The 27,019-nt window shown below is 39.4% G+C and overlaps 2 protein-coding genes across 5 annotated transcripts in view; one reads left to right on the top strand and one right to left on the bottom strand.

Annotated features, from left to right (window-relative positions):
- Nucleotides 1–6,703: 6,703 nt before the first annotated feature.
- On the top strand, nt 6,704–7,316 carry LOC308647603 (rho-related GTP-binding protein RhoB-like; the record flags this gene model as incomplete). The annotated part of the gene is made up of 1 exon (XM_081291856.1): nt 6,704–7,316. One exon carries the CDS (start codon nt 6,704–6,706, stop codon nt 7,283–7,285), a length of 582 nt encoding a protein of 193 aa, XP_081147982.1. The 3' UTR covers nt 7,286–7,316.
- A 5,409-nt stretch (nt 7,317–12,725) lies between these two features.
- MYO9A (myosin IXA) overlaps nt 12,726–27,019 on the bottom strand; it is a 266,957-nt gene continuing 252,663 nt past the window's right edge. For all 4 annotated transcript variants that reach the window (XM_081290716.1, XM_081290714.1, XM_081290715.1 and 1 more), the window contains 3 exons: nt 22,164–22,366; nt 19,818–19,960; nt 12,726–19,008 (listed from right to left, as the gene is read on the bottom strand). In XM_081290716.1, coding sequence (XP_081146842.1) covers nt 18,548–19,008; nt 19,818–19,960; nt 22,164–22,366 — 807 coding nt within the window. In that variant the 3' untranslated portion in view covers nt 12,726–18,547. The remainder of the gene's footprint in view (nt 19,009–19,817; nt 19,961–22,163; nt 22,367–27,019) is intronic.

Here is a 27,019-nt window from a genome sequence, read left to right as displayed (position 1 = left end):
ATGTGAGTGGTTTTTCTTCTGTCTCACCCATCTCCAGGGACAGGCAACTTAAAACAAAAGTAAAACAAAACGAAAGAAGAATCTTAAAATGGCTGCCCATCCTCTCGCCCTGCCCTCAGGGGCGAGCAGTTTACCTTATCACTTACCCTCAGTTGTTCCCTGTATGGGCCACCAAATGCCGCAGTCTAGCTGGGCACAATTCATGAGCCACTTATCAAGCAGGAACGAACTTTATTTTTAGAATGCACATGCTGCACTACAAGCTCTTCAGGAATTCCCTCAGAGCCCAACTGCCACCACTGGCTCTTCCGGCCAGCCTCTTAATCCCCCACTCCTCCAGCTCTTGAGGCCAATTGGCTGGGTCGCGTGGGCCGAGCCAAAAGAGTCCCCCAATGAGCAGCTCTGTGGTATGAAAGGGCGGGGAAACAGCCCAATGAGCATCACCTCAGAGGAGCCAATCAGCTGGAAGTTTGCTGGGGTTGCTGTGAGCCAATCAGCTGGAAGTTTTCTGGGGCTGCTTCAGCTGTGGCTCTCAACAATATACTTTAAAAAAAATTCTAATGGTCCTTTTTATTTTTGTGGTATTAATTGTAATGTCTCCTTTTTCATCTCTAATTTTGTGTATTTGTATCTTTTCTTTTATTCTTGGTTGGTATGGCTAAAAGTATGTCAATTTTGTGTATCTTTTCAGAGAACCAATTTTTTGTTTCATTGATCTTTTGTATTTTTTAAATTTAGTCTCTATTTATGCTTCTATGTTTATTATTTCTTTTCTTCTAATTTTGGGTTTGGTTTGTCCTTGCTCTTCTAAGTCCTTGATATGCATTATTATGTTGTGTATTTGAAATTGACCTTTCATTTTTAAAAATTTTAATGTGTTCTTTTTAGTTATACATGACATATTTCTTTATACAAGCATGGAATATATCTTATTCTAATTAGGATCCCAGTCTTGTGGATGTACATGATGTTGAGATTCACTGTGGAATATTCATATATGTACATAGGAAAGTTATGTCAGATTTATTCCACTCTCCTATTCCTGTCCCCTACCCTTTCCCTTCATTCCCCTTTGTCTAACTCAATGAACTTGTATTCTTCCCCTAGCCCCCCACCCTTTGTCGTATGTTAGCATCCACACATCAGAGAGAACATTCAATCTTTAGTTTTGGGGGGATTGTCTTATTTCACTTAGCACGATAGTCTCTAGATCCATCCACTCACTGGCAAATGTCATAGTCATTCTTCTCTATGGCTGAATAATACTTCATTGTATATAAAAATCACATTTTTCTTTATCCATTCATCTGTTGATGAGTACATAGGTTGGTGAATTGTGAATTCACAATCAGCTATTGTGAATCGAGTGGCTATAAACATTGATGTGACTGCATCACATATAGTGTACAGATTTTAAATCTTTTGGATATATACCAAGGATTGGTATAACTGGGTCAAATGGTGGTTACATTCCTAGTGTTTTGAGGAATCTCCGTACTGCTTTCTAGAGTTGTTATACTAATTTGCAGTCCCACCAGCAATGTATGACTGTACCTGTTTCCCCACATCCTTGCCAAAATTTATTGTTACTTGTACTTTTGATAATTGCCATTCTGACTCGAGTGAGGTGAAATCTCAGGGTATTCTGCCTATGTCCTGTGTGGGGAGGGAGTAGGTAACTGTTGGAGGTGGGCCAGCTGTGAAATAAAAGCTATGAAAGTAATATTGAATAATTAAACACAAAAGATGAGAATTATATATTCAAAAGTGAGGGCATTTATGTGTGGATAGATTTGATGGATCTGACCCTAACAAAGAGAAAAACCCACTCTTGCTTTATTGATAGTGGTACAGACCACAAAGGGAATCAGTAAGGAGCTCCTTCAGGAAAAATCAGGTTGTTTGGTGCTTGGCAGGTTACGGTCATCTCCAGGTGGCTGTGTTTGAACCTGTGGCTGTGAGCTAAGGCAGGGTTCCAGAGTGATCTGGGATTTCTCAAAACAGGGAATTTCACTCAGGAGTTCACAGAAAAGCAGCTTCCCTGACTTAATGGCTCAAACAAAATCCATAGTTCATACACACTCCCAACAAGTGTAGTTTTAACTTGCATTTCTCTAATTGCTAGAGATGTTGAACATTTTTTTCAACATCTGAGAAAATGACCATTTGTATTTCTTCTTTTGAGAAATGTCTGTTTAGTTCTTTTGCCCATTTATTGATTGGGTTATTTGTGAGGTTTTTTTGATGTTAAGCTTTTTGTAAAAAAAAAAAAAAAAAAAAAGCTTAGTTGTACATGGACACAATATACTTTATCTTATTTATTTATTTTTATGTGATGCTGAGGATCAAACCCCGAGCCTCACACGTGCCAGGCAAGTGCTCTACCACTGAGCCACAATCCCAACCCCTGGTGTTAAGCTTTTTGAGTTTTTGTTTTATTCTGGATGTCAATGCCCTCAGGAGCAGGTGGCAAAGATCTTCTTCCATTCTGCACACTCACTCTCCATGCTCTTGTTCCTTTTGCTATTCAGAAGCTTTTTAATTTGATGCTGACCTTCATTGATTTTTCATTTTATTCTTTAGTGTTTTAGGAGTCTTGTTAAGAAGTTGGTTCCTGAGCCAACATGTTGGAATCTTGGGCCTACATTTTCTTCTAATAGGTGCAGGGTTTCCAGTCTAATACTTAAATCTTTGATCCACTTTGAGTGCAGGGTAAGAGATAGGGATCAAATTTCATTCTTCTACAGATGGATTTTCAGTTTTCCCAGCACCATTTGTTAAAATGGATCTTTTCGCCAATGTATGTTTTGGGGATTATTGTCTAGTATCAGATAACCATATTTGTGGGTTCATCTCTATGACTACTTGCTGAGGGCCATTGCCAAGTAGGAATGACGCATCAAAATTTCCTTGCCAGCGTACCCCATGTTAAATGGACTTGCCTTGGAATTTCGCTGTTGACATTGCACGTAAGGTGACCTTGCTCAAGGACCAGGGTGGATCTGGGTTTAGAGCTGATCAGGTTTGAGGAAGTATCCCGGTCCTTGGGTTTAGGGCGTTCCTGGTTTAAGACAAGTTTAAGGCGTTCCCGGTTTAAGACAATATGGGTTTTAGGGAAGTTGGAGGTTGAAGATTATTGCTGCTGGAAATAGGGCGTTCCTGCTGCCTGAGCTCCCGTTGAGTTCTTGGGAGATTCGGAAAGTATTTTGGGAAGAAAGCCTTGTGGAGTAGGTGAATTGGGCGGCAGGAGAACTTGGATTTCCCCAGAACGTGTGTAGAGGCTGGTGTGAGTTCGGGAATAAAGAATTGCTGTTTGAATCTACAAGGTGTGTGGTGGCTCGTGATTCAGTGCCCAGCCAAGACATTGGCAACTACTATTCGATTCCATTGGTCTTCATGCCTATTTGGTGCCAATAACATGCTGTTTGTTACTATAGCTCTGTAGTATAATTTAACATCTAGTATTGTGATGCCTCCTGCTTTGCTTTTCTCACTAAGGATTGCTTTGGCTATTCTGGGCCTCTTATTTTTCCAAATGAATTTCCTGACTGATTTTTCTACTTTTATGAAGAACATCATTGGGATTTTAATAGGAATTGCATTAAATCTGTATAACAATTTTGGTAGTACAGCTACTCTGAAAATATCAATTCTGCCTATCCAAGAACATGGGAGATCTTTCCACCTTTAAGGTCTTCTTCAATTTCTTTCCTTAGTGTTCTGTAGTTTCCAGTGTTTATTTTTTAAGGCTACTGTGAATGCAATAGTTTCCTAATTTCTCTTTCAGCAGATTCATCATTGTTGTATAGAAATGCATTGATTTGTGGATGTATATTGCTACTTTGTATCCTGCTACTGTGCTGAATTTATTTATGAGTTCTCTGGTGGAGTTTTTTGGGACTTCTAAATATAGGATCATGTCATCGGGAAACATGACATGATATAGTTTGAGATAGTTTGAGCTCTTCTTTTCCTATTCATATCCTTTTAATTTCTTTCTTTTGCCTAATTGCTCTGGCTAAAGTTTCAAGGTCTATGTTGAATAGAAATGGTAAGAGGGCATCCCTGCTTTGTCCCAGGTTTAAGAGGGAATGCTTTTTTTTTCCATTTAGAATGATGTTGGCCTTGGCTTTATTGGTGCATTATAGCTTTGATGATGTTAAGGTATGATCATACTACCTCTAGTTTTTCTAGTGTTTTGAACATGAATGGATGCTGTGTTTTGTCAAAAAGTTTTTTGCTTGTTTTTTTTTGGTACCAGGACCTGAACTCAGGGGCACTCAACCACTGAGCCACATCCCCAGCCCCCATTTTGTATTTTATTTAGAGACAGGGTCTCACTGAGTTGCTTAGTGCCTCATTATTGCTGAGTCTGGCTTTGAACTTGCCATCCTCCTGCTTCAGCTTCCTAAGCTGCTGGGATTATAGGTATGAGCCACCATGCCTGTCCTGTCAAATGCTTTTTCTGAATCTTTTGAGGTAATTATGTGATTCTTGTGTTTAAGTCTCTTGATGTGATGAGTTAATTATTAATTTCCATATGTTTAACCATCTTTGAATTTCTTGGATGAAACCAACTTGATCATTGTGCACTATCTTTTAAATTTGTTTTTGTATGTGATTTGCTAGTATTTTATTAAGAATTTTTACATCTGTTCATCAGGGATATTGGTCTGAAGTTTTCTTAATGTGTCTTTGTCTAGTTTTGTTATCAGGATTATACTAGCCTCATAGAATATTTGGCAGAACTCCCTATTTTAATATTTTATGGAACAATTTGAGGAGGATTGGTGTTAGTACTTCTATAAAGGTCTTGTAGAACTCAGCTGAGAATACATCCAGTCCAGGGCTTTTCTTTGTTGGTAGGCTTTTGATGTATCTTCAATTTCATTACTTGAAATTGATCTGTTTAAATTTTCTAGGTCCTCCTGGTTCAATTTGGGTAGGTCATCTGTCTCCAGAAGTTTGTAGATGTCTTCCAAGATATTCTAATTTAATGGAGTATAAATTTTCAGAATAGTTTCTATTTATCCTCTGTATTTCAGTATTGTCTGTGGTGACATTTCCTTTTTCATCATGGATTTTAACAATATTAGTTTTCCCCACTATCTTTTAAAATTTATTTTTCATTTAAAAAAAATCCTTGGCTTGGCTAAAGGCTTATCAATTTTGTTTATTTTTTAAAGAATCAGCTTTTGTTTCCTTGATTTTTTGAATTGTTTTTTTATTTCAATTTCATCGTTTTCAGCTCTGATCTTAATTATTACCTGTTTTCTAGTGATTTGGGTTTTGTTGTTTGTTTTTCTAGGATCATGAGATATAATAATGTTGTTACATTATTATTTGGTGTCTTTCTTTTCTTTTAATGAATAAGCTCAATGCCATCAACTATCCTCTTAGAACCACCTTCATAGTATGTCCCAGAGATTTTGTTATGTCATGTTCTCATTTACCTGTTAAGTATTTTTTTCACCCTTGATTTCTTCTGCTAACCATTTATCTTTCTTTCTTTTTTTTTTTTTTTGAGAGAGAATGTCAACATTTATTTTTTAGTTCTCGGGGGACACAACATCTTTGTTTTGTTTGTATGTGGTGCTGAGGATCGAACCCGGGCTGCACGCATGCCAGGCGAGCGCGCTACCGCTTGAGCCACATCCCCAGCCCCCATTTATCTTTCAATAGCATATTATTTAGTCTTATTGTTGATTTTTAATTTAATTCCATTATGTTATGATAAAATGCAAGGTATTATCTCTTTTTGTCTTTTTCTTTTTCTTTTTCTTTTTTTTTTTTTTTTGTAGTTTTTTGAGTTGCTTTGCAGCCAAAGATACGGCCTGTTTGAGAAAACAACCCATGTGCTGCTGAGAAGAAAGTGTATTTAGTCATTGATGGATGAAATATTGTGTATATATATATATATATATATATGTTAAGTCTAAATTATTAATTGTATTTTTAAATTACGCACCATCTTTATTTAGGTTTTGTTTGGAATGAGAGATGCATGTGATGAGAGAGGCATGTCAGAGTCATCCAATGTTTTTGTGTTATGGTCTATTTTCATTCTTTATATTGAGAAGGGTTTGTTTGATGTATGTAGATGCTCCATTGTTTGGGGCATAGGTATTTATGATTGTTATTTCTTGTTGTATAATTCCCTCAAGCAGTATGAAATGGCCTTTACCTCTTCTGATTAATCATGGCTTGAAGTCCACTTTTTCTAATATGAGGATAGATACCCTTGCTTGTTTATGAGATCCATGAAAATAATATGTTTTTCCCATCCTTTCTTATTTTCAATTTTTATTTGTTCTTTTTAACTACACATGAGAGCATCTGCCACCTGCAGTCAGGCTTTAGTCGTCGGTACCCCAGTATGCCAGGCCTAGACAGATCCGGCAGGGAGCTAGGCCGAGTTCGCGGCTCCAGCCACTTTTGCGCACAAAGCCGCCCACCCTAGGGCTGGGACCAGAAGAGCGGCCACAGCCTGGGAGCAGCGCTTTGAGACGCGCGGTGCACCCTATGCCCCAGAGCCCCCACCGCCCCCGTGGGGGCAGCCCGAGCGCACTGAGAGAACGCGCCACCGCGGGGCCTGGGTGCAGCTAGCGACCTTTGCCCCCAGCGCGCAGCCCGAGGTGAGCGGCGAGTGGGACGGCAGCAAGGCGTTCGCGGGCCCCCTCCTGCTGCCCGGGCCGGCCAGCTCATGGCGGCCATCCGCAAGAAGCTGGTGGTGGTGGTGGTGGGCGACTGTGCATGTGGCAAAACGTGCCTGCTGATCGTGTTCAGTAAGGACGAGTTCCCTGAGGTGCACGTGCCCACCGTCTTCGAGAACTATGTGGCGGACATCGAGGTGGACGGCAAGCAGGTGGAGCTGGCGCTGTGGGATACGGCGGGTCAGGAGGACTATGACCGTCTGCCGCTCTCCTACCCGGACACCGACGTCATCCTCATGTGCTTTTCGGTGGACAGCCCGGACTCGCTGGAGAACATCCCCGAGAAGTGGGTGCCCGAGGTGAAGCACTTCTGTCCCAACGTGCCCATCATTCTGGTGGCCAACAAGAAAGACCTGCGCAGCGACGAGCACGGCCGCACAGAGCTGGCCCACATGAAGCAGGAACCAGTGCGCACGGATGACGGCCGCGCCATGGCCGTGCGCATCCAAGCCTACGACTACCTCGAGTGCTCCGCCAAGACCAAGGAGGGCGTGCGCGAGGTCTTCGAGGCCGCGCTGCAGAAGCGCTGTGGCTCCCAGAACGACTGCATCAACTGCTGCAAGGTGCTATGAGGGCTGCGCCCGCCCCGCCTGCCCCTGCCAGCTTGGCTCCCCCTCCTTGGCCCGTCCCCCACGAGCTGGGAGAGGGGAAGACCCACGTCCCCCAAGGACCCCACCGGACCACCTGGCTTCTCCTGGATGCTCTGGTTGTCGTGCTGAGAGTTGGCGTGGGCATCGGGTGACCCCTTCCCAGTGTCTGTGTGCGTCCAACAGTGTTGCACAGGTCCGGACGCCCTGCCAAGTGCCAAGGGGTTCCTGAGCATCCTTTCCTGAAGAGCCAGGCCTCAAGAGTGTGTGGTTGTGTGTCTGTTCAACCCCCCGCCCCCGTCTCTGGTCCCCAGGGACACACAGGGCGCAGGAGTGTGGCCGCGCCCCATCAGTTGTTCACCCACAACCAGCGAGCGCATACGGTCTCTTGTCTGTAACATAGACCCCGGGAACTGCGGGAGGGGAGGTTGGGTGGGGTGTTATATAAATATAGATATAATTTTATTTTCGGAGGCGAGATGGTGTTATTTAATGGTGGAGGCGAGTGAAATGACCAGGGCCCCAAAACAGTTCCAGCCCAGGCTGGATCCAGCGCCCATCCAAGCATGAACTGGATTTGGCCATCTTTCCGACCCTTGAAGAAAACATTTGCAATTGACTTGGGGCTAAAAAGAACGCAGCTTCCAGACACAGTGTCTCCTGCGGATCAGCCCCCAGCAAACCCCTCACCAACCACCAGTGTCAGGAGCGAGTTGTGCTGCTGGGCTGTTTTTGCCATAAGCGAACTTTGTGCCTGTCCTACAAGTGAAAATTGTTCAGCCCAAGAAACTGATGTTGTTTTATTTAAAGGCTAAAAACTTTTTGTTGAAAGAATTCTTTGCACAATTGTTTCATTGTTTGACACTTAATGCACTTGTCATTTGCATAAGACAGTAGCATTCTGACCATACTTGTATGCTGTAACCTCATCTACTTCTGATGTTTTTTAAAAGATGATGATGACTTTTAAACTAGAGAGGGAAAAAAAAAACCACTATTTTTTGCTTTGTTTTCTTGAAAAGTGGCAACACTGTTTGTGATTTTATTTGTGCAGGTTATGCACACAATTTTGATAAAGGAAGGTAAAAAGTATTGGGGTCTATTTAAAACTTTCATTTTTCACAAGGCAGTCTCTATAGCTATGTGAATTTTTCTCTGCATCTCTGTACAGATAATAAACCTACCCCCATTTCCTTTTTTCGCCTCTCCTCCCAGCCCAGTGGTACTTCTACTAAATTGTTGTCTTGTTTTTTATTTTTTAAATAAACTGACAAATGACCAAGTGGTGAGCTTATGATGTTTACATAAAAGTTCTATAAGCTGTGTGTACAGTTTTTGATGTAAAATATTAAAAGACTATGATGATGACATTAAAAAAATAATTACACGAGAGTAGAATGTATTTTGACATATTATACATACATAAAGTATAACTTCCTATTCTTGTGGTTGTACATGATGTGGAGTACACGGTTCATGTATTCATTTGTGAACATATGTCTGACTCATTCTACTGTCTTTCCTATTCCCATCCTCCCTCTATTCCCATCATTCTCCTTATTCTAACCTAATAAACTTTTATTCTTCCTCTACTCCCCCATATTGTGTATAGTATCCACATATCAGAGAGGACATTTGACCTTTAGTATTGGGGAATTGGCTTATTTCACTTAGCATGATCATCTCCAGATCCATTGATTTACCAGCAAATGCCATTATTTCATTTTTATTTATGGCACAGTAATATTCCATTATGTATGTATACCACATTTTCTTTATCCATTCATCTGTTGAAGGGAACCTAGATGGGTTCCACAGCTTAACTATTATGAATTGAACTGCTAAAAACATTGATGTGGCCACATCACTAATTCCTTTGGGTATATGCTGAGGAATGGGATAACTGGGTCAAATGGTGGTTCCATTTCAAGTTTTCTGAGGAATCTCCATACTGATTTCCAGAGTGGATGCACCAATTTGCAGTCCCATTTTCCCATTCTTTTACCTTCAGTCTGTGGATGTCTTTGCCTATGAGGTGAGTCTCTTGGAGATAGCATATTGTTGAGTCTTGCTTTTTAATCCAATTTGCCAGTCTATGTCTTTTGAATGATGTGTTTAGATCATTTACATTCAATGATATTATTCAGAGATGATTTTTATTTTCTGTCATTTTGATTTAGTTTCTCCTTTGATTGACTATTCTTCTAGTGTATTTCTTCCCGCAACTGGTTTTCATCTTTATTTTTCATTTGTTCTTCATGAAACATTTTATGGAGTATGTTTTGTGGTGCAGGCTTTCTAGTTGTGAATTCTCTTAGCTTTTATTTATCATGGGAAGTTTTATTTCATGTTCAAATCTGAAAATTTTGCTGGGTATAATATTCTTGATTGGCATCCATTTTCTTCCAGAGCTTGATATATATTATTCAAAGACCTTCTAGGGTCTGGGTTGAGAAATCAGCTGAAATTTGTATTGATTTACCACTAAATATGACCTGTTGTTTTTCTCTAGCAGACTTTAAAGTTCTATTCTTATTGTGTTATGAATTTTCATAATAATATGTCTTGGTGTTGATCTATTGACATTTTGTGTATTTGGAGTTCTGTATGCCTCCTATACTTGATTTTCCATTTTATTCCTAAGATTTGGGAAATTTTCTGATATTATTTCATTGAAAAGATTATGTATTCCTTTAGTTTGTATTTTAGAGCCTTCATCTATTCCAATGAATCTTACATGTGACCATTTCATGTTATCCCATATTTTTTTAAAGTTCTGTTCATGGTCTTTTAACATATTTTCTCCATGGTCAACTTTATATTCTAGACTATATATTTTGTCTTCATGGCCTGAAACTATCTTCCATGTTGTCTAATCAGTTGGTGATGGTGTTCCCATTGAATTTTTAATTTGATTTATTGACTTCTTCACTTTGAGGATTTTCATTTTGTTCTTTTTCAGAATCTCTCTTTATTAAAGTGATCTTTCACTTCCTGTATTTTCTCTCTGATTTCATTTCCTACATCATATTTTATTTCACAGATTAGTTAACTATGAACTTTCTAAATTCCTTCTCTGACATTTCCTCCACAGGGGTGGATCTGTTATTGAGGTATTTTGGTTTGTTTGGGATGGTTTGTTCCCTTTTTCATATTGTTTGTGTGTCTACCCACTTATCAGTATGAATCTGAGATGGCAGAGCTTTTACCCTATGAACTTGTCATGTCCCTGAAGGTTTCTAGTGCCTCGAGGTGTGGTGGGGAGACAAATAATGACAACCGATGGAAACAATATAAAGCATTAAACTAAATACTTAGTTCTTATTATGACATCTACAAGTTAACTGGTACAATAAGCAGAAATGGTACAACAGTTGACAACAGTAAAAACAGTTTGTAAAAGTGTTTGCTATTTCAAAAGTTCAACAAGGAGAATGAAGAAGATATTTAGGATGTGATGATTATAAGAAGGAGGAGAGAAAGTAGAAGTAAAAAAAATTAAAGAAAGCAGAAAGAGAACAATAGAATTTGGTAGCGAAAGAATCAATAGAAATGGACAAGTGATGAACAACAGAAAACAAAATCAAACTATACTAATCAAAAACCCTGCTCCTCAAAAGACTCATGAAAGATAACTACCTTCAAAAAATCTAGAAATGAGAAAAGTGAGACAAATATATAAAATATATGTTTATATATAAATGTTACACACACACACACACACACACACACACACACACACATACATCCATGAACCATTCAGCACACAAAGAAAAAAGAAAGAGGGAGAAAAAAATTTATTTAAAAAAGTTTCTTGATGAAAAATTCAGGAATTTTTTTCTATTGCAGTGGTCAAAAATTGTCAATGAGAATATATGTTCATCGTCTGTTTCCAAATGGCTTTCTTTCCATTTTTTCTGGAGGTATGTATCATGCACAAAAGTATTAGTCACAGCCTATCAATCCTTACTCTTTTTATGTTGCTCACCAAGTTGCCGATTGGAGTTCAAAAATTCTCGGCTTCCCATTTCAGCAGCATGAGGTGGGGGCAGTTTGGAGAGTGTTGTCTGCTCCACTCTCCAGGTAGAGTTACTGTAGAGTTCTATGAGAGGAGTTCCCATAGATGGGGCTACTGAAGGTCCTGTTTAGATCTAGGTAGGCCCCAGGTGCTTCATTCAATGGCGATTGGTATGAAGATTTTAAATCAGCACACCTCAAAAGCCTGGCAGCTGCCAATCCACACTGGGAGTCTGCATGCCAGGAGTCTCCACTCCCAGGGTTACACTCCTGTGGTGGAGGAGCCAATCCTTTGTCCCCTCTACCACCCATAGATCCCATCCTTTCCAGCTTGCTGGGCTCAGTCTCCAAGCGCACAATCACTTCCACACACCTGATCAAATTCCTGGCCTGCCCTAGTTGTTCTTGCAAGCCTCCAGACTCAAAAGATAAGAGGGACCCAGGATTAATTGGGTCTCAATGACCTATATTCCACTGGGTAAAACAGTCTTCATGTCTGAATTTCTCCTGGTTTCCTAGGCACACTCTTTGAGTCATGTGGTCTGGTGTTTGGACCCAGCTTGGATTATACAAGTCTGGGCTCCTGGACTTGGTCCCACAAACACCAGATGCTATAGCCCAGCAGAAATATGGCTCCTGTCTCAGCTCTCCGTGGACAATCAGGAGATGCACTGTGTCTTTCCCACACAAGGATATAGTGTAGCTCACCCTCTGGGTTGTGGCTCAGTGGTAGAGCGCTTGACTCACATGTGAGGCACTGGGTTCAATCCTCAGCACATTAAAAAATAAAAATAAATTTACTAAAATAAATAAAGTACCTTTCAAAAAATTTCACTCGTCATTTTCCTTGAAATATGTTACTAGGGAGTTACAATCTTTTGGAGGTGTCAATTCTTTTTTCATATTTCTTGTGTTCCTTCATTGAGATTTGTGTATTTGGTGGTCAGATATCTCTACTACTTTTATTAGTAAGCTGCTTTCCTGAAGATAGTTTGGGTATTGGTTTGTAATGCAATATTATCTTTATTTCCACCTGGGCACCACAGTGGAAATATACCTGTAATATATTTATACTGTAGTATATTATGCTACAGGTATATTTAGCTTTGATTAGTGAGTTTGGGCCCAGTGCATACCATGTCAAAAGTCAGAGATTCACTGAATCTGCAGGCCACTCAAGAATGGGACCTCTTAGCAGTTGAGGCTGGTGTGGTATGTGGGCTACTGTGTGGCTACTCCTGCAAAGCAAGTGATGGCCCCTACTGTTTGGGGTTTGTTCAGACAAGTAACACTCTGTTACTTGTAAGAATATGTGGCAATGGCTGCACCAGTAGTGTTGAGGTGCCTGAAGTGCCTGTACTCTGACCAAATGATGGTAGAGACCCAGGTGCAGAGAGAGGTGGTGGCACTCATTCCATCTTGACAGTAGTGCATAGTCAGACAAGGTATGGGGCATGTAGGTGTGGTAGCAGTATGAATTTTGATGTTCCTATCTGCTGCTAATATGGGTGTGCTCACCAAGAAGGGGGACCTTGCTTCTTCCCACAAAGCCATACATACCGGGAGACAGGGTGATGACAGGGCCTTTTCTTCCCTCAAATCTTTGAGCTACAGTGCCCACTGAGAATAAGAGTGGGCAGGTTATAGCTAGAGCTAGGCAGAAATCTTGAGGCCTCCCTTGGCTGTGTATGCCTAGAGATGGGGTGACAGTTGAGGCTCCTCACATCCTGTCTCCTTCAGCCACAGTGTCTACAGGAGAGCAAGACACAGCCAACACTGGGTCAAGTTTCTCTCTGGACTTCCTTAGGCTGTGTGTCTGTGCGGGAGGGACACCAAGAACAACAATGATGCTCAAGGCCACCCCAGCACACCTCAGTAGGCAGGGCAGCAGTGAAATGACAGAGTTCTTTTCCCCATTCTCTTAGAAGCCTAAGAGTGGTGCTGTAAATAGGGGTGGCAGGAACCACATGAGTGACTGCCTTCAGTCCCAGCACCAGTATAGACTGCATGGTTGTACACACTCTTCTCCTCAGAGGGCAAGCTACTAAATCTCCCAGTTCTCCAAGGCAGCAATGTTACCTTCCATGTTGCAACATCTATCCCCTATAGTGCAGGGCACCAAGCAGGTTTAATTCAGGGTCACTCTACGGAGCCACATTTGATTTCTGTGGCAGCCACTGGCTGAGCCAGTGCAGTGAAGTCTGTGGGATCCCAAAGATGGAAATATGCAGGGATTCCAGACCCCTGGAGCAGCCCAAATTCAACAATAGGTCCTTATTTGAAATGGCTCCTGGCTACAGCACCCTGGAGGCATCACTGGATGATATAAAATTCTCCACAGAGTAGTAAGACTACTCTGCAGATTTCAGGTAACTTGAAAAATTATTTTAAATTAATTAACACAATACTTTAATATAAAGCCTGTGGGGGCTGTGATACTTTCCAACAGCTAGGATTGCTAATATATATGCTGATAGTTTGCCAGGACTCTTTTATCCTATCCCTGCAGAAGGATGGCTTGCCCTCCTCAGCTATGGAGCTGGGGCAGCAGATGCTAGACATTTTTTTCCTCTTATACTGTTGTCCCAGATCTCTGGATCTTATAAGGTTTCATTTTCTTTCTGCTGATGTTCAGTGTTCTCCATGATTTTTCACCTCAAAATGCAACTACATACCTGTTGCTTTGTTGTTACCTTGTGGAGGAGCAGGTGAGTGCTGGATCTCTCTATCCAGTCATCTTGAAATCCCTGCTAAATTAAGTCTTGTCAGCAGCTAGTATCTATTACAGAAAAGCTGACCCCTTGAATCTCACTTTCATTTGAACCCAGTTGAGTTTTAATAACTATGTCACCTCTGCATTTTGTCAATTTGGGGTTGGGTCCTTTCCTTAAAATTCATCACTGTAACTAAGAAATCACTGCTGTTCTTTCGGGGTTGAGAGTTGGATGTGGGAGACAGGATGTTCAGAAAACAAAGCACACATATTGCTGCTTCTGGAAGTTTTGTTCTTTAATGAGCCATGGGGTGATTTGTTCATCAAGCTGCTTTTGTGTAGCCATACAGTGCATACTTTGAGTGACACAACTGCACTTTATACAGATGATGCCTTGCCCCCCACCAAAAACAGAAATTACAAAGTGCCAGTTGGTTGCATCAGGAATGTAATCAGTTCTGTGGGTGAAATAAATCATTCTTCTTATAGAATTATTCTATTAAACAGTAAAATGATATATATTTCACAGGATATGTCCTTTCATAATACATAGTCTTTTAAAAATTTACACTCAGCATACTTATAAATTACTTTAAATTCATTAAAATAATATAATACTAATCTGTAGTCCACACCTTTCCCATAGTAAATACAAACAGTTGGTTCAAGAGGTGCAACTTTTATATGACTTCAGAGGGATGATAAATAGGCATTAAGAATGGATGGGTTAAAAAATAAAACCAATTTAAAAAAAGAATGAATGGGTAGAAGGTGATAGGCTCATTGGTGGAACATTTTTGAAAACAAGAGATCAATAAGACCTAACAGATCCATCTCTCTAATCATCACTTTGCTGTTATCCTTTTAACACCAAATCAAATGTGGGAGTGGTTCCAAAGAAAAGTGGTTACAAGTATCCGAGGGTCATAGAAAAAAGAACTCCCACATACAGCAAGGAATTCTACCACCAAGGCCAGCATGGTGTTGGGGACTGGGCTGAGAAGTGATCACAAAAGAACAGGTGAGCATAACATGTTTTTCAATACAGAATGATGCAAGCCTCAAGTCTAGCTCCCCACCAAGGAAACAAAAATCCTAGAAAGAGGCAGATGAGAAAGCCATCTGGATTGTTTCTTTTTACAATTGAAACCTTGTTTTGAATGCATCTTAGACTCCCTTCTCTCTAGTTCAGCAAAGTGCTTGTGATAGGTACACATTCATTAGTTACAATTAAAAACACATGGCCCACAGGCACTGGGGGGACTGCAAAACCTTGTTAGACCCTAACTTTGCAGCACCCTTCTGTGAACCCATCTTTGACCCTGAAAACAACCCTACTGTGATGCAACACAAACAGAAGTCTTCACTAGCCTTCTGGTAGTTTCCAAAAGCATGGAAATATCCCCCAATCTAAGGTCCTTCTGTCTCTTCAAGTCTCATAGTAGAGAGTTATATATCCATTTGTGTTTTAAGAAGCCAAGTGTGGTTAAATAATTAAATGGCAGGAAGTACAAAGTACTTTGCAAACTAAGTGTATCACTTCCAGAATCCTGCTTTTGCTGTTAATGCACTTCAATCTGTGATCTAGAATGAAATTATACTTCTCTGCTTCTGTTACATTTTCCATCATACATATGCAATTACAGGGATACATTAGCTTTAGTGGGAAGAATAGAAAAAACAGATTTTTAAAAATTTTTTATATTTTTAGGTGTAGTTGGACAAAATGCCTTTATTTATTTATTTTTATTTGGTGCTGAGGATCGAACCCAGTGCCCTGCACATGCTGGGCGAGCGCTCCACCGCTGAGCTACAACCCCAGCCCAAAAAAAACAGATTTTGTTTGGGGTTGGAAATGTATAATGTGACTAGTATGGGCTCCAAATGTGGTGCTGCCCCACTACTGCCATGTGGAGATTTTCTTTGGGGCAACTGAGATCAAAGAAAAGAAGCAAAGGAGAAGCAATAGGAAATCATAAATCTGACATATATTAAGTTTAAATATCCTAATCATGAATGATTGTAATGCAACATCACTTTGTGGTGACATAACAATGCAGAGGACCATTTAAGAACAAATGGAAGTAGACACAGCATTTGGTTCTGACTTGGATCTGACGGTTTAAAGAGTTATGGCTTCATCTCTTTATCAGGCCAACAATGCCTGTTATTCTGAGAACAATAGCTCTCTTTCCCTCAAAGAGGGAGCCCACACTTGCTTAGACATTCTTAAAATTGCATGGATCTCTCCATCTCCACCCCCCACCCCCCATTCTGGCAGCTTGTTAAATGACTAGAAATTCACAATCTAGCAACTGAAAAAACAAATATCTTTTATTTAATTTTGTCCAAATTCAGGTCTTAAGTCCCTGAGAAAAATTATAAAGTCTCTTAACATCCACCAACTAGTTCCTATAAAGTGACCTATATAAGTAGTTTTTTTTTTTCAACTGCCAAAAATTGACCCAAAAAAATAGCCCTACGAAGATTTAGATGGGAGAACATGTGCCAAGATCTGTTCCCCAGGCCATTTTTCTTGGACAAAGAAAATAATTCACAAGGGTAATTTTTTTTAAAACATGGTATTTAACCAACATTCTGGAAAGTAACAGTTAATGCCCAGCAGCACACTACTCTCACAAGAATACTGAAACACAGACTATGCAGCTGGGCATAGGGCCCAGGAAGCAGCATCCTAGCTGGACACACATGCTGAGGTGCTTTAGGAGCATCTCTGAACTTCATACTTTCAAAAGCTTAACATTCATTACTCATCAGGACAACATGAACAAGGTGGCAGATGTTTGTGGGATACAAAACCCAACATTCACTGATTAAACATCATTATTATGGAGATTTTAAAAGCTTCCTTTCCCCGGATCAATTCTGAACTCAAATCAGGGAGAGGGAAGACTCCTGCTACCTTTAGCTGCCACGCAGAATAGTGCTCTAAGTTGACCTGCGAGGCTGGCCAATGACCACTGAGGCAGTTGCATGAGGTTCAGTGTTGTGTAACAGGAGAGACTCTGCCTTAACAAAACATAACTTCAAAGCAAAGAAGTATGAAAAGGAAGAATAACCAAAATTCTGGTTACACGTGGTAAAGGCTCTTTTTCAGAACAGTGCATGTGGTAGTGAGACAAGATGCATTTAGTAACTTTAAAAATAAACATTTTCACATACTTATCTCAAGAAAGGCTATCATGTTTCATTTTTTATACATTATAAATAGCAAAACCAAATTTCTAATGCTAAGATGCTTCAACTAGTACGATAACTTAAGTGTATGGAGACCACCAGTAATGAAAAAGATGGGTCTTACTTTCCCTCAACCCAGGAATGAGTGGCAGTCAGCCCCTATCTAATGGCCCCTAATCTGTGGGAAGAAATTCCATGGGAAGAAGGGAAGCACAAGTTTAAAAAGAAATATGCATAATGTACATGTATATTTACAGTAAACTTCAGTAACCATTATATAAACAAAAATAGCTTCAAGTAGTCCATCTATTTAATACTGATCGTCTGAGGAGAAAAAGATGAAAATTAGATGGATGATATTAAAATTTTTTATATTTTGGCAGCTTTATCTAACACTTATCATGCAATGTTTTGTGTGAATATTTTGAGAGATGTGATTAGATGGTCACATTATTTGTCTGAGTTTGTGGTGGGAATCCACAGCAGATAATAGGCTCATATGTGGTCTTCACAATTTAATCTATACAAAGAGAAAAACCTGGATGGATTAGGAAGAAATGTTTAGGGATCATTGTCTCTGGGGCATTTAAACAAAAATTAGAGGAATCTGACCTTAAGATCAGTGAATATGAGAATAGTATGGCTACTGAAACTTCAGCCCATGCAATATATTTGGCAGAAACTAACCAGCAATTAAAACAGCATTGGTTATTTTGACATTAAATATCATCAAAAAACAAAGCATGTATTCTCATCTCATTGTATAACCAGATATCTGAGACAGGTTCTGATGGCTTAATGGAAACAATAGCTTTTTTACTTTTCCCAAAATATCACAAGTTAAAATTTTAAAATAGAGGGCTTAGGCTTTTCATTTATAAATTCCTTGGAAAAAAAAAATCATACTCTACTTTAGCTCCAAACTATCCTAAAATAAACCCAAAGGTTTTTTGCTTTCATAGTTAAGAAAGCTTATATGTTTTCTTCAAATTTCAGAAATCAGATGGTCCCTTAGGTCTACAACACCCCCACCTCCCCCAGTCCAACTTCTCTCTCTGAGAAGGGAAAGAGGGTGGGAAGAGGCACATATAGCTGACAAAAATCCCCAAGCCCAAGGTGGCTTTGTTTAGTGAAATCGACTTAAATACAGCAGCCAAGGCACAGCTGGCACCATCCCCAGCAGACTTCAAAGAGGCCTTTCCACTTCTGTAGGAGGCCCAGGAATTCAGCATAGAAAGTCTTAGCCATATGCTGAGACAAGAGGCCCCAAGACGAGATGTGTTTACCTTTCTAGCCACAAAGGATACACATCTACTAGTTCATACCATAAACTCATTATTTCCAAAGAGTGCTAGCTGTTGGGTGGAGCTGCAGTCTGGGTCTACAGGTTTCCTGCGGCCAGACATGACTGTCCCCTCTGGGGTCTCTTTGGTTTTCTGAGGTGAGTTTTTCACATTCTTTAGTTTTTGTTTGCCCTTTTCAGGATTAAAGGTTCCTCTGCTGATGAACTGAGGCCTCTCTTCTAGGGGTCTGGTCTGGCCCAAAGGTCCTTCTAGTCCCAGGGCCTCACCAGCTGAGGCAGCTCGGTAGAATGGAGATTTAGAATAAATTTGAAACCGTTTTCTGGTGCCGTGAGACAATGCAGTGTTAGATAGATATGAAGAGATGGAGGAGTCCACTGAATCCAAAGAGTCTTGCTGCTTTTTTAGCTGCTTTCTCAACTTGCTTGAAGGTTCAGACTTTCCAGGTGCTTTTAGAGAGCTAAGGGCTAAGCTTCTCTCTAATACAAAGAGAGACCAAAGTTGTAGATGACAGTTCCCTCTAAAGAAAATTGTGATGCACTGAGTAGGTATCACTGTTCACATATGAAACTGTTCACTGTTCACATATAGCTAAAATTTGTAGGGTCCAGGATGATTTACTCAGTGCACATTCATAACTCAAAAAGAGCTCTCCACCCATCTATATATACATCATTTCAGAATCAGCCTCAAGGAAGTCCTTATGTTCAACTCAGCCATCAGTATCGATCTAAAAAATATCATTTAAAAAACTATTTGGAGGGCTGGGGCTTTAGCTTAGTGGTAGAGCACTTGCCTTGCATGTGTGAGGCACTGGGTTTGATCCTCAGCACCACATAAAAATAAATAATTTGTGTCCATCTACAACTAAAAAACAACAACAACAAAACTCACATGTCTAGATGTATATATAGTAAGTTCTGCCTCCCTGAGACACACTACCCAGATAAATGCCTCCTTTGGTATATGGATCCATCTTACTGCAGGGGAAAAAATTCTTGCCTCCCACTCTTAGAAAAGGGGCATGGGATAGTAAAACAACATATGATTACTGGCTTTTCTCCATGGTAAATACAGGAAAAAATATTAACAAAAAAGTACACTACATTGAAGGGGTGGTCTGATGAACAATTTACGTGGAGGCTGTATAAAGAAAAATGCTTTCTTAGGACTTTGTCACCTTTTCAGGTAAGGTCAGTGCACCAATAAAGGAATTTGTCTAGCTTGAGAATTCTATTCTTACTTTATAAAAGAAATCTAAAGTCTTCAGTTTAACATGTTCATTTACCTGATCTTCCAGAGGTGGTACCTTCTGACTCCATATTCAAATTTTCAGAGCTATCAGCAGTCCCAATGGAGGCTTCAGACTCAAGGGTTTCATCATCAGAGGCACGGGGTTCCAGTACAAGCATCTCAAATGTTAGTTCCTCCCTATAATATACAACAAATAAATCCATTAGCATTTGATAGGAAGTGGAAGAACAATAATAGAAAGAAAGACCTTTCATGAAAGTTAAGAATCCAAATAGCAAAGAGCTCTTCTTCTTATCCCTGTCTGGGGTAGTGATGAGGACCTACTCTTAAATTAAAGGACAAGGCAACAACAAACAACAAACCTAGGACCAATGACAGGGTTAAGGGTAGGCTTTTGGTAAAAACAAACTCTGGACAAACAATTAGCAGATGAGGGTTCTAAACTCTTTCCTCTCTGAACCTCAGCTTCCTCATCCAGGAAACAAAGAGATTAAATAGGTAATCTCTAAATTCCTACCAGTTCCTTAACTGTTTTCCATTAATTTTCCTAACTGGATACAGACTTTATTCTCTACCTTGGTCACAGAGAGGCCTCTTGATAAAGTAAAATACTGATGTTTTCCAGCCATTCAAGTTTTGTGTCATCTCTTAGTCATAGTATGCTCTATTCTTCTTCATTACAGCACCCATCTACCTCAGTCACACACCTTATTCCCCCAGGGATTTGGTATTTGGCTCCTAGTCTTTCTCAATATTTCCTGATAATATCTCAATCTATTTCTTTCTTTTTTTTTTTTTAAAGAGAGAGTGAGAGAGTAGAGAGAGAGAGAGAGAGAGAATTTTTAATATTTATTTTTTAGTTCTCGGTGGACACAACATCTTTGTTGGTATGTGGTGCTGAGGATCGAACCCGGGCCGCACGCATGCCAGGCGAGCGCGCTACCGCTTGAGCCACATCCCCAGCCCCATCTCAATCTATTTCAATTAATATCTTTGTAAAAACTTACTTCAAAGCCCTAATACAAAGTTCCTTTATGTCTATACCTTCTTTTTCTCTGCTTTATATACATAACTTTCTCTAATGGGTAGATCCTGCAATTAATCATTACCTGGAAATATACCAACTCTGAATCCAGTACTCCCTTCTCTATCTACCACTTCTTTATCCTTCCAATTTTTACTTCCTTTTAAATCAAGTAATCAAGTCTCCCTGTTAGACCCCTCTCTCAGCTTCCCTTGAGGTCTACCTAGCTTGAGATACACAATCTTTTCAAGGACATTCTCACCAGTAATTTACTATAGTGATTACAATTGCCATGTGCATTCACCTCTCGAGACTGCTCAAACTTCTTCCTTTTTCAGCAAAGACTTTCCCCATTTAGCAAATTACTATTTATCCTTGATACCTCTAATTCCAACCTCACCAAAGGTGACATAGGTCCTCTTTCAGATTACTCTTCTACCAAATTGTGAGCCCGGGCAGTATATATTACCTTGACCTTATGGTCTTATCAATCCTGACTGACAAAACATACTTTGATAGTCTCTTATTCCTGGTCTCTCTCCATTCTCCTGGCCACTCACTTTTCTTTCTGTAGGTTATCGATTTGTTCAGTGAATACTCTCTTCCCCTTGTGAATCAAGTTCTGAAAGTTAAGATGCAATTTCCAGGAACTCAAGAAGAAAGATAATTTTAGGACTCTTTAATAAAAACTCATCAAGTCAACCAGAATCAGTGCATAGTACACTCAGGGAGAACTATGGGATATTCATATCCCTAAGAGGTAGTGTCATCCCACCCCTGCCCCAGTGATGACAGAGATAACAGAACTTCTAATTGGTCTCTCTCTTAAACTGCAACCAGTTTCTCTACACAGTATCCCAGGCACCTACTAAGAGTGCTGCCTTATCCTGACCATTCAGTTCCTGGATCCGTAGCCAAGTGGAACTTTCTTTCAGAAAATTGTGATGCTCATTCTTCAAAGGGACTTTGCTTTAACATCAGGATTCTTATTCTTCCTTTTGTCCCCTAACATGTCAGGACACTTGTACCTCATCTTGGCTCTCCTAACTTATACCAGATGAATCTTAACTAAGACTAAATTACTCTGTGGATAGTATAAACTTCTCATAATTAGCCTGTTCAGAATCATCACTACAGCAGCATTAAGTCTTCTAGCTCATGGAAATTCCTTTCCTTAGATAAAAACTTTCATACATTACCCGAGTATAGGCAAAATGCCTTTGTCATCTTCACATTTCCTGTATCACCTGAAATGTGCTTGACATGTAAGATATATTAAATAAGGAAAGATAAAGGAAGAACAGAAGGAATGAAAAAGACAGTAACTGGTCTCTCTCCTTCCTCCTGGGTACTCACTTCTCTTTCTGTAGGTTCTCAATCTGTTCAGTTAATACTCTCTCCTCCTGCTGCATAGCCGCTTGCTGCTGTTCTGTGATGTCAGTCTCTGTGGCTGCCTCGATAGCAGAGGTCTCTTCTGGGACATCAGACACAGAAGGCAACCGAACTGTAACTGGAGAGGATGGACTTGGATAGTTTCCTCGATGAACACGCCCCTTTCCCTGCAGAGAAAAATTCATATTAGAAAATAAATTGACTTCATCAATTTTATGTTGTTTAATTGGGGTAACGAGTATACTTCCATCACACCACATGAATGGTAGATATAAATGGAAACATTCTGTGGGACCTAGGATATTTAGTGAGACATCATATACACAACATATTCAAGTTAAAAGAGTTCTTGTAAGAACACTGGAAAATAGACACATCAGTGGGTGGGAGTATAAGAACCCATTGTGTTCTGAGATATATATATATATTTTTTAATCTAAGCTGCATCTATTCCAAAGTAAACAGACAGAGGTAGTTATTTAACTTTAGGCCAGTTAAAATTAAAGATTTAGTTTTGCAGGCACACCAACCACATTTCAAGTGCTCAATAGGCCACAGGTGGTTATCAGACGGAAAAGTGTAGATACAGACCATTTCCATCATTAAAGGAAGTTTTGATAGAAAACAGTTCTCTGTAACATTGGAATGTACAATCTTTTTAGAAAGACTATTGAAACATCTTGAAACTTGGTTTTGTTAAAAAATTTTATATATTACAGAACACTAGTGAGATACATTTTTTCATAAATTTCCATTCTTGTTATAGGGAGGGGAGAGATCTTATTTTTTAAAAAACTGGTTACCTCACATGTGATGTTAGCTTCTGATATGGCACACTAGGTTTTTCAGATTAAATCTTCTGCTAAGAACAACTAGGCCAAACATAAAACTCAACATATACATATGCTTGAAAATACTAGAGAGCTAAGAGGGTAGAACAAGGAGAGGCTAGCTCAGTATTTAGAACTAATCTGAATTTCGGAAGAGGTGGCAGAGGGTTCAAGCAGAGCTTTTGACAGACTATAGCTGGGGTTGGCAAACTTTGACCCATGAGCCAAATCTAGCCTTGTGCCCATTTTTATAAATAAAACATTACTGGAATACATTACTGGAATTCACTCACTGTCTATGACTATTTTGTAGAACAGTACCTGAGACTGTATGGTCCACAAAGCCTAAAATATGTATTTACTGGTCTTTAAAACAAAAAACTTTGCCAACCCCAAGATTAAAAAATAAAAGGATGTGTGTTGCTGCCTGGTAATATGATGCCTAACATTGGGATTCCCAAGATTTATATTCTAAACAAAAGGGTAAACTGAAATTTTAACAGTCCTTGAAGACACTATAGCCTGGCTTTAAGTCATCGGAATGGTCCAGAAAACTATAATTCCTAAAATTGGATTAAAGTGATTCCTGATTGTCAGTGCCTTAAATTTTGGCAGAAAAAAAAATGAAGATACACATTGGAGGACTCTCAGTAGTGGATCAGAAAAGTAACATCATCTTGGCCCTCAAAAGTTTTACAAGTAATTTTTCAAGTAAAAAATAACCAAGTATAAAAGAAGACAAGATAATATAAATGAAAACTAGTAAAACCACAAAAAAAGAAAGTCCTCAAAAACTCCAGATATTGTGACTATAAGACAACTTAAAATAATCATACTGAAGGAGATAGAAAGGTATAGTTGAATTAGCAGTCTGAAAATTAAGTCAGAAGAAAAATTTAGAATAAAGCAGGGAAAAACAAAAGAACAGAAAATTGATTAAAGAAGGTAAAGTACAGAAGACACAATAAAAAGATCTAACATGTTTAAATGATATACTAGGAGAGACAACATAGATCCTATAGAAGAAATACTGACAAGATAATCGCACAGCATTTAAAAAACAGACATTAAGATTTAAGAACGCCTATAGGACTAAATAGATGTATATATCTAGGCACATAAAACTGATAAAAATCCAAGGCAAGAGAAAACCTTAAAAATAGAGAGGAAAAAAATCAATTACCTGCAAATAAGGAACAACTATTAGATTCAAAGCTCAACAGATATAATGGAAGGTAGAAAACAACGGAATATTTTCAAAGTGATGAAAGGAAAAATTAACTCTCAACCTAGAATTCTATACATTGCAAAAACAACTTTCAGGAATGAAGGTGAGATAAAACTATCTTAAGGAAGAGAACCTAAGGACTGGGTTATAGCTCAGTGGTAGAAAGCTTCCCTAGCATATGCGAGGCCCTGGGTTCGATCCTCAGCACCACATAAAAATAAATAAATAAAATAAAGGTATTGTGTCCAACTATAACTAAAAAAATAAATATTAAAAAGAAAAAAACAAAGAGAACCTGACACTGGCAGACCCATGCTAAGGGAAATACTAAAAGGCAGACAGAAAATGACCTGTCTTTAAGAAAAGAGATGAAAGAATAAATAAAAGGCAATAGTAAATATGTGAGTCTAAATGAATACTGACTACATAAAATATAATGGTATATTTTGGATTTAAAATAAACAGATAGTTAATATACAGTAATGATAACCAAGTCACATACTAGCTAAAGTGTCAAAATCCTTGTGCATTATCTGGGGGGAAAAATACAAGTACGAATGAATAGATATTGATAGGTTACAGAATAGCTTTAAAGATATGTGAAACTTCTGAACTAACAGAAGGAAAAATGTAAGTGATCAGAAGAAAAAGAACAAAATAGGCCAGAAATAAAAGAAAATATATGAGATAGGACAAATAAAAAGCACATAACAATACAATTTAAACCCAAATGTGTGTGTGTGTGTGTGTATATGTTAGTGATTATATTAAATGTAAACAGATTAAATGCTTCTGTTAAAATTGGAATGCTGTCAGCCTGTATTAAGAAAACAAACAAGTCATGTTGTATACTCCAGTTATCTCAGCAACGTGGGAAGGTGAGACTGGAGGATCACAAGTTCAAGACCAACCTCAGCAACTTAGTGACACTGTCTCAAAGCACAAACTAAAAAGGGGCAGGTGATGTAGTTCAGTGGTAGAGTGCCTCTGGATTCAATCCTAGGGAGGGAGGGAGGGAGGGAAGGAAGGAAGGAAGGAAGGAGGGAGGGAGGGAGGGAGGGAGGGATGGAAGGAAGGAAGGAAGGAAGGAAGAAGGGAAGGAAGGAAGGAAGGAAGGAAGGAAGGAAGGAGGGAGGGAGGGAAGGAAGGAAGGAGGGAGGGAGGGAGGGAGGGAGGGAAGGCAGGAAGGAAGGAAGGAGGGAGGGAGGGAAGGAAGGAAGGAAGGAGGGAGGGAGGAAGGAAGGAAGGAAGGAAGGAAGGAAGGAAGGAAGGAAGGAGGGAGGGGGGAAGAAAGAAAGGAAGAAATAAGGGAAGGAAGGAAGGAAGGAAGGAGGGAAGGAGGGAGGGAGGGAGGGAGGGAAGGAAGGAAGGAAGAAAGAAGGGAAGGAGGGAAGGAAGGAAGGAGGGAAGGAAGGAAGGAAGGAAGGAAGGAAGGAAGGAAGGAAGGAGGGAAGGAGGGAAGGAAGGAAGGAAGGAGGGAGGGAGGGAGGGAGGGAGGGAAGAAAGGAAGGAAGGAAGGAAGAAAGAAAGGAAGAAAGAAGGGAAGGAAGGAAGGAAGGAAGGAAGGAAGGAAGGAAGGAAGGAAGGAAGGAGACATTTAAGGAATACATAGAAACCATAAGAATTCAGAAAGGGGGGCTGGGATTGTGGCTCGTGGTAGAGCACTCACCTCCCATCTATGAGACCCTGGGTTCGAACCTCAGCACCACATAAATAAGTGAAATAAAGGTATTTTGTCCAACTACAACTAAAAAATAATTATAAAAAATATTCAGAAAGGTGTGGCTTAATGGTAGAGTACTTGCTTAGCATGTTTGAGGCTCTGGGTTTAATCCTCAGCATATTAAAAACTATTAATAAAAAAGCTGATAGTTAAATTAATCACAGATGTAAAGTTGAAGGTAAGCAGTGTTACCTGTGATAGATATTTCACAGTGACAAAAGTTCAAGATACTAAGAAGAAATTTTCAAAAACTGTATGTATCTGAGAAATGGCTTCAAAATATTTAAAGTAAAATATTGACATAAGTACTAAAATCCTATAAAATACTGACAGAAATACTATAATCAGCACTGATAGAACAAGTGTGTACACCCAATCAGGATCCAGAACTGAACAACTTAATATAAGGGATCTAAAAGATATATACAGACTTTAGTATCAAACTACAGAATACTCATTATTTTAAAACATGTACAAGAAGACACAAAATTCCAAAGGCTGAAATGAATTATGTGCTAAAATTATTTATTCTGTTTTTATCCCATAATTTTATTGGTGCACAATAGTGGGATTCATTGTCACATATTCATGCATCACTGATATAACAATATAATATTTTCCTTTTCTCTCTTCTCATCCTTGCCCTGGTCCTTTTCCTCTACTCTACTGGTCTCCCTTTAATTTTCATAAGACTCCCCATCACCTTGTTTCTTTTCCTTTTACCCTCTCTGCCTCCATATGAGAGAAAACATACAAGCCTTGATTTTCTGAGTTTGGTTTATTTCATATTATGTCTTCTAGTTCCATCCATTTTCTGCAAATGACAGAATTTTGTTATTCCTTATGGCTGAATCGAATTCCACTGTGTGTGTGTGTATACATATACCACATTTTCTTTTACTATTCATTCCCTGATGGACACCTAGGCTGATTGCATTATTTGGCTATTGTAAATGGTGTTGCTATGCACATGAGTATGCATGTATCACTGCAGTATGGTGACTTTTTAATTCTTTAGAATAAATACCAAGGACTAGGT

This window comes from Spermophilus citellus, assembly GCF_964194105.1.
Source record: "Spermophilus citellus genome assembly, chromosome: 4".
In the NCBI taxonomy this organism is placed as follows: Eukaryota; Metazoa; Chordata; class Mammalia; order Rodentia; family Sciuridae; genus Spermophilus; species Spermophilus citellus.
Note: the sequence above shows the minus strand (reverse complement) of the source record. Positions and strands in the feature narration are given on the sequence as shown.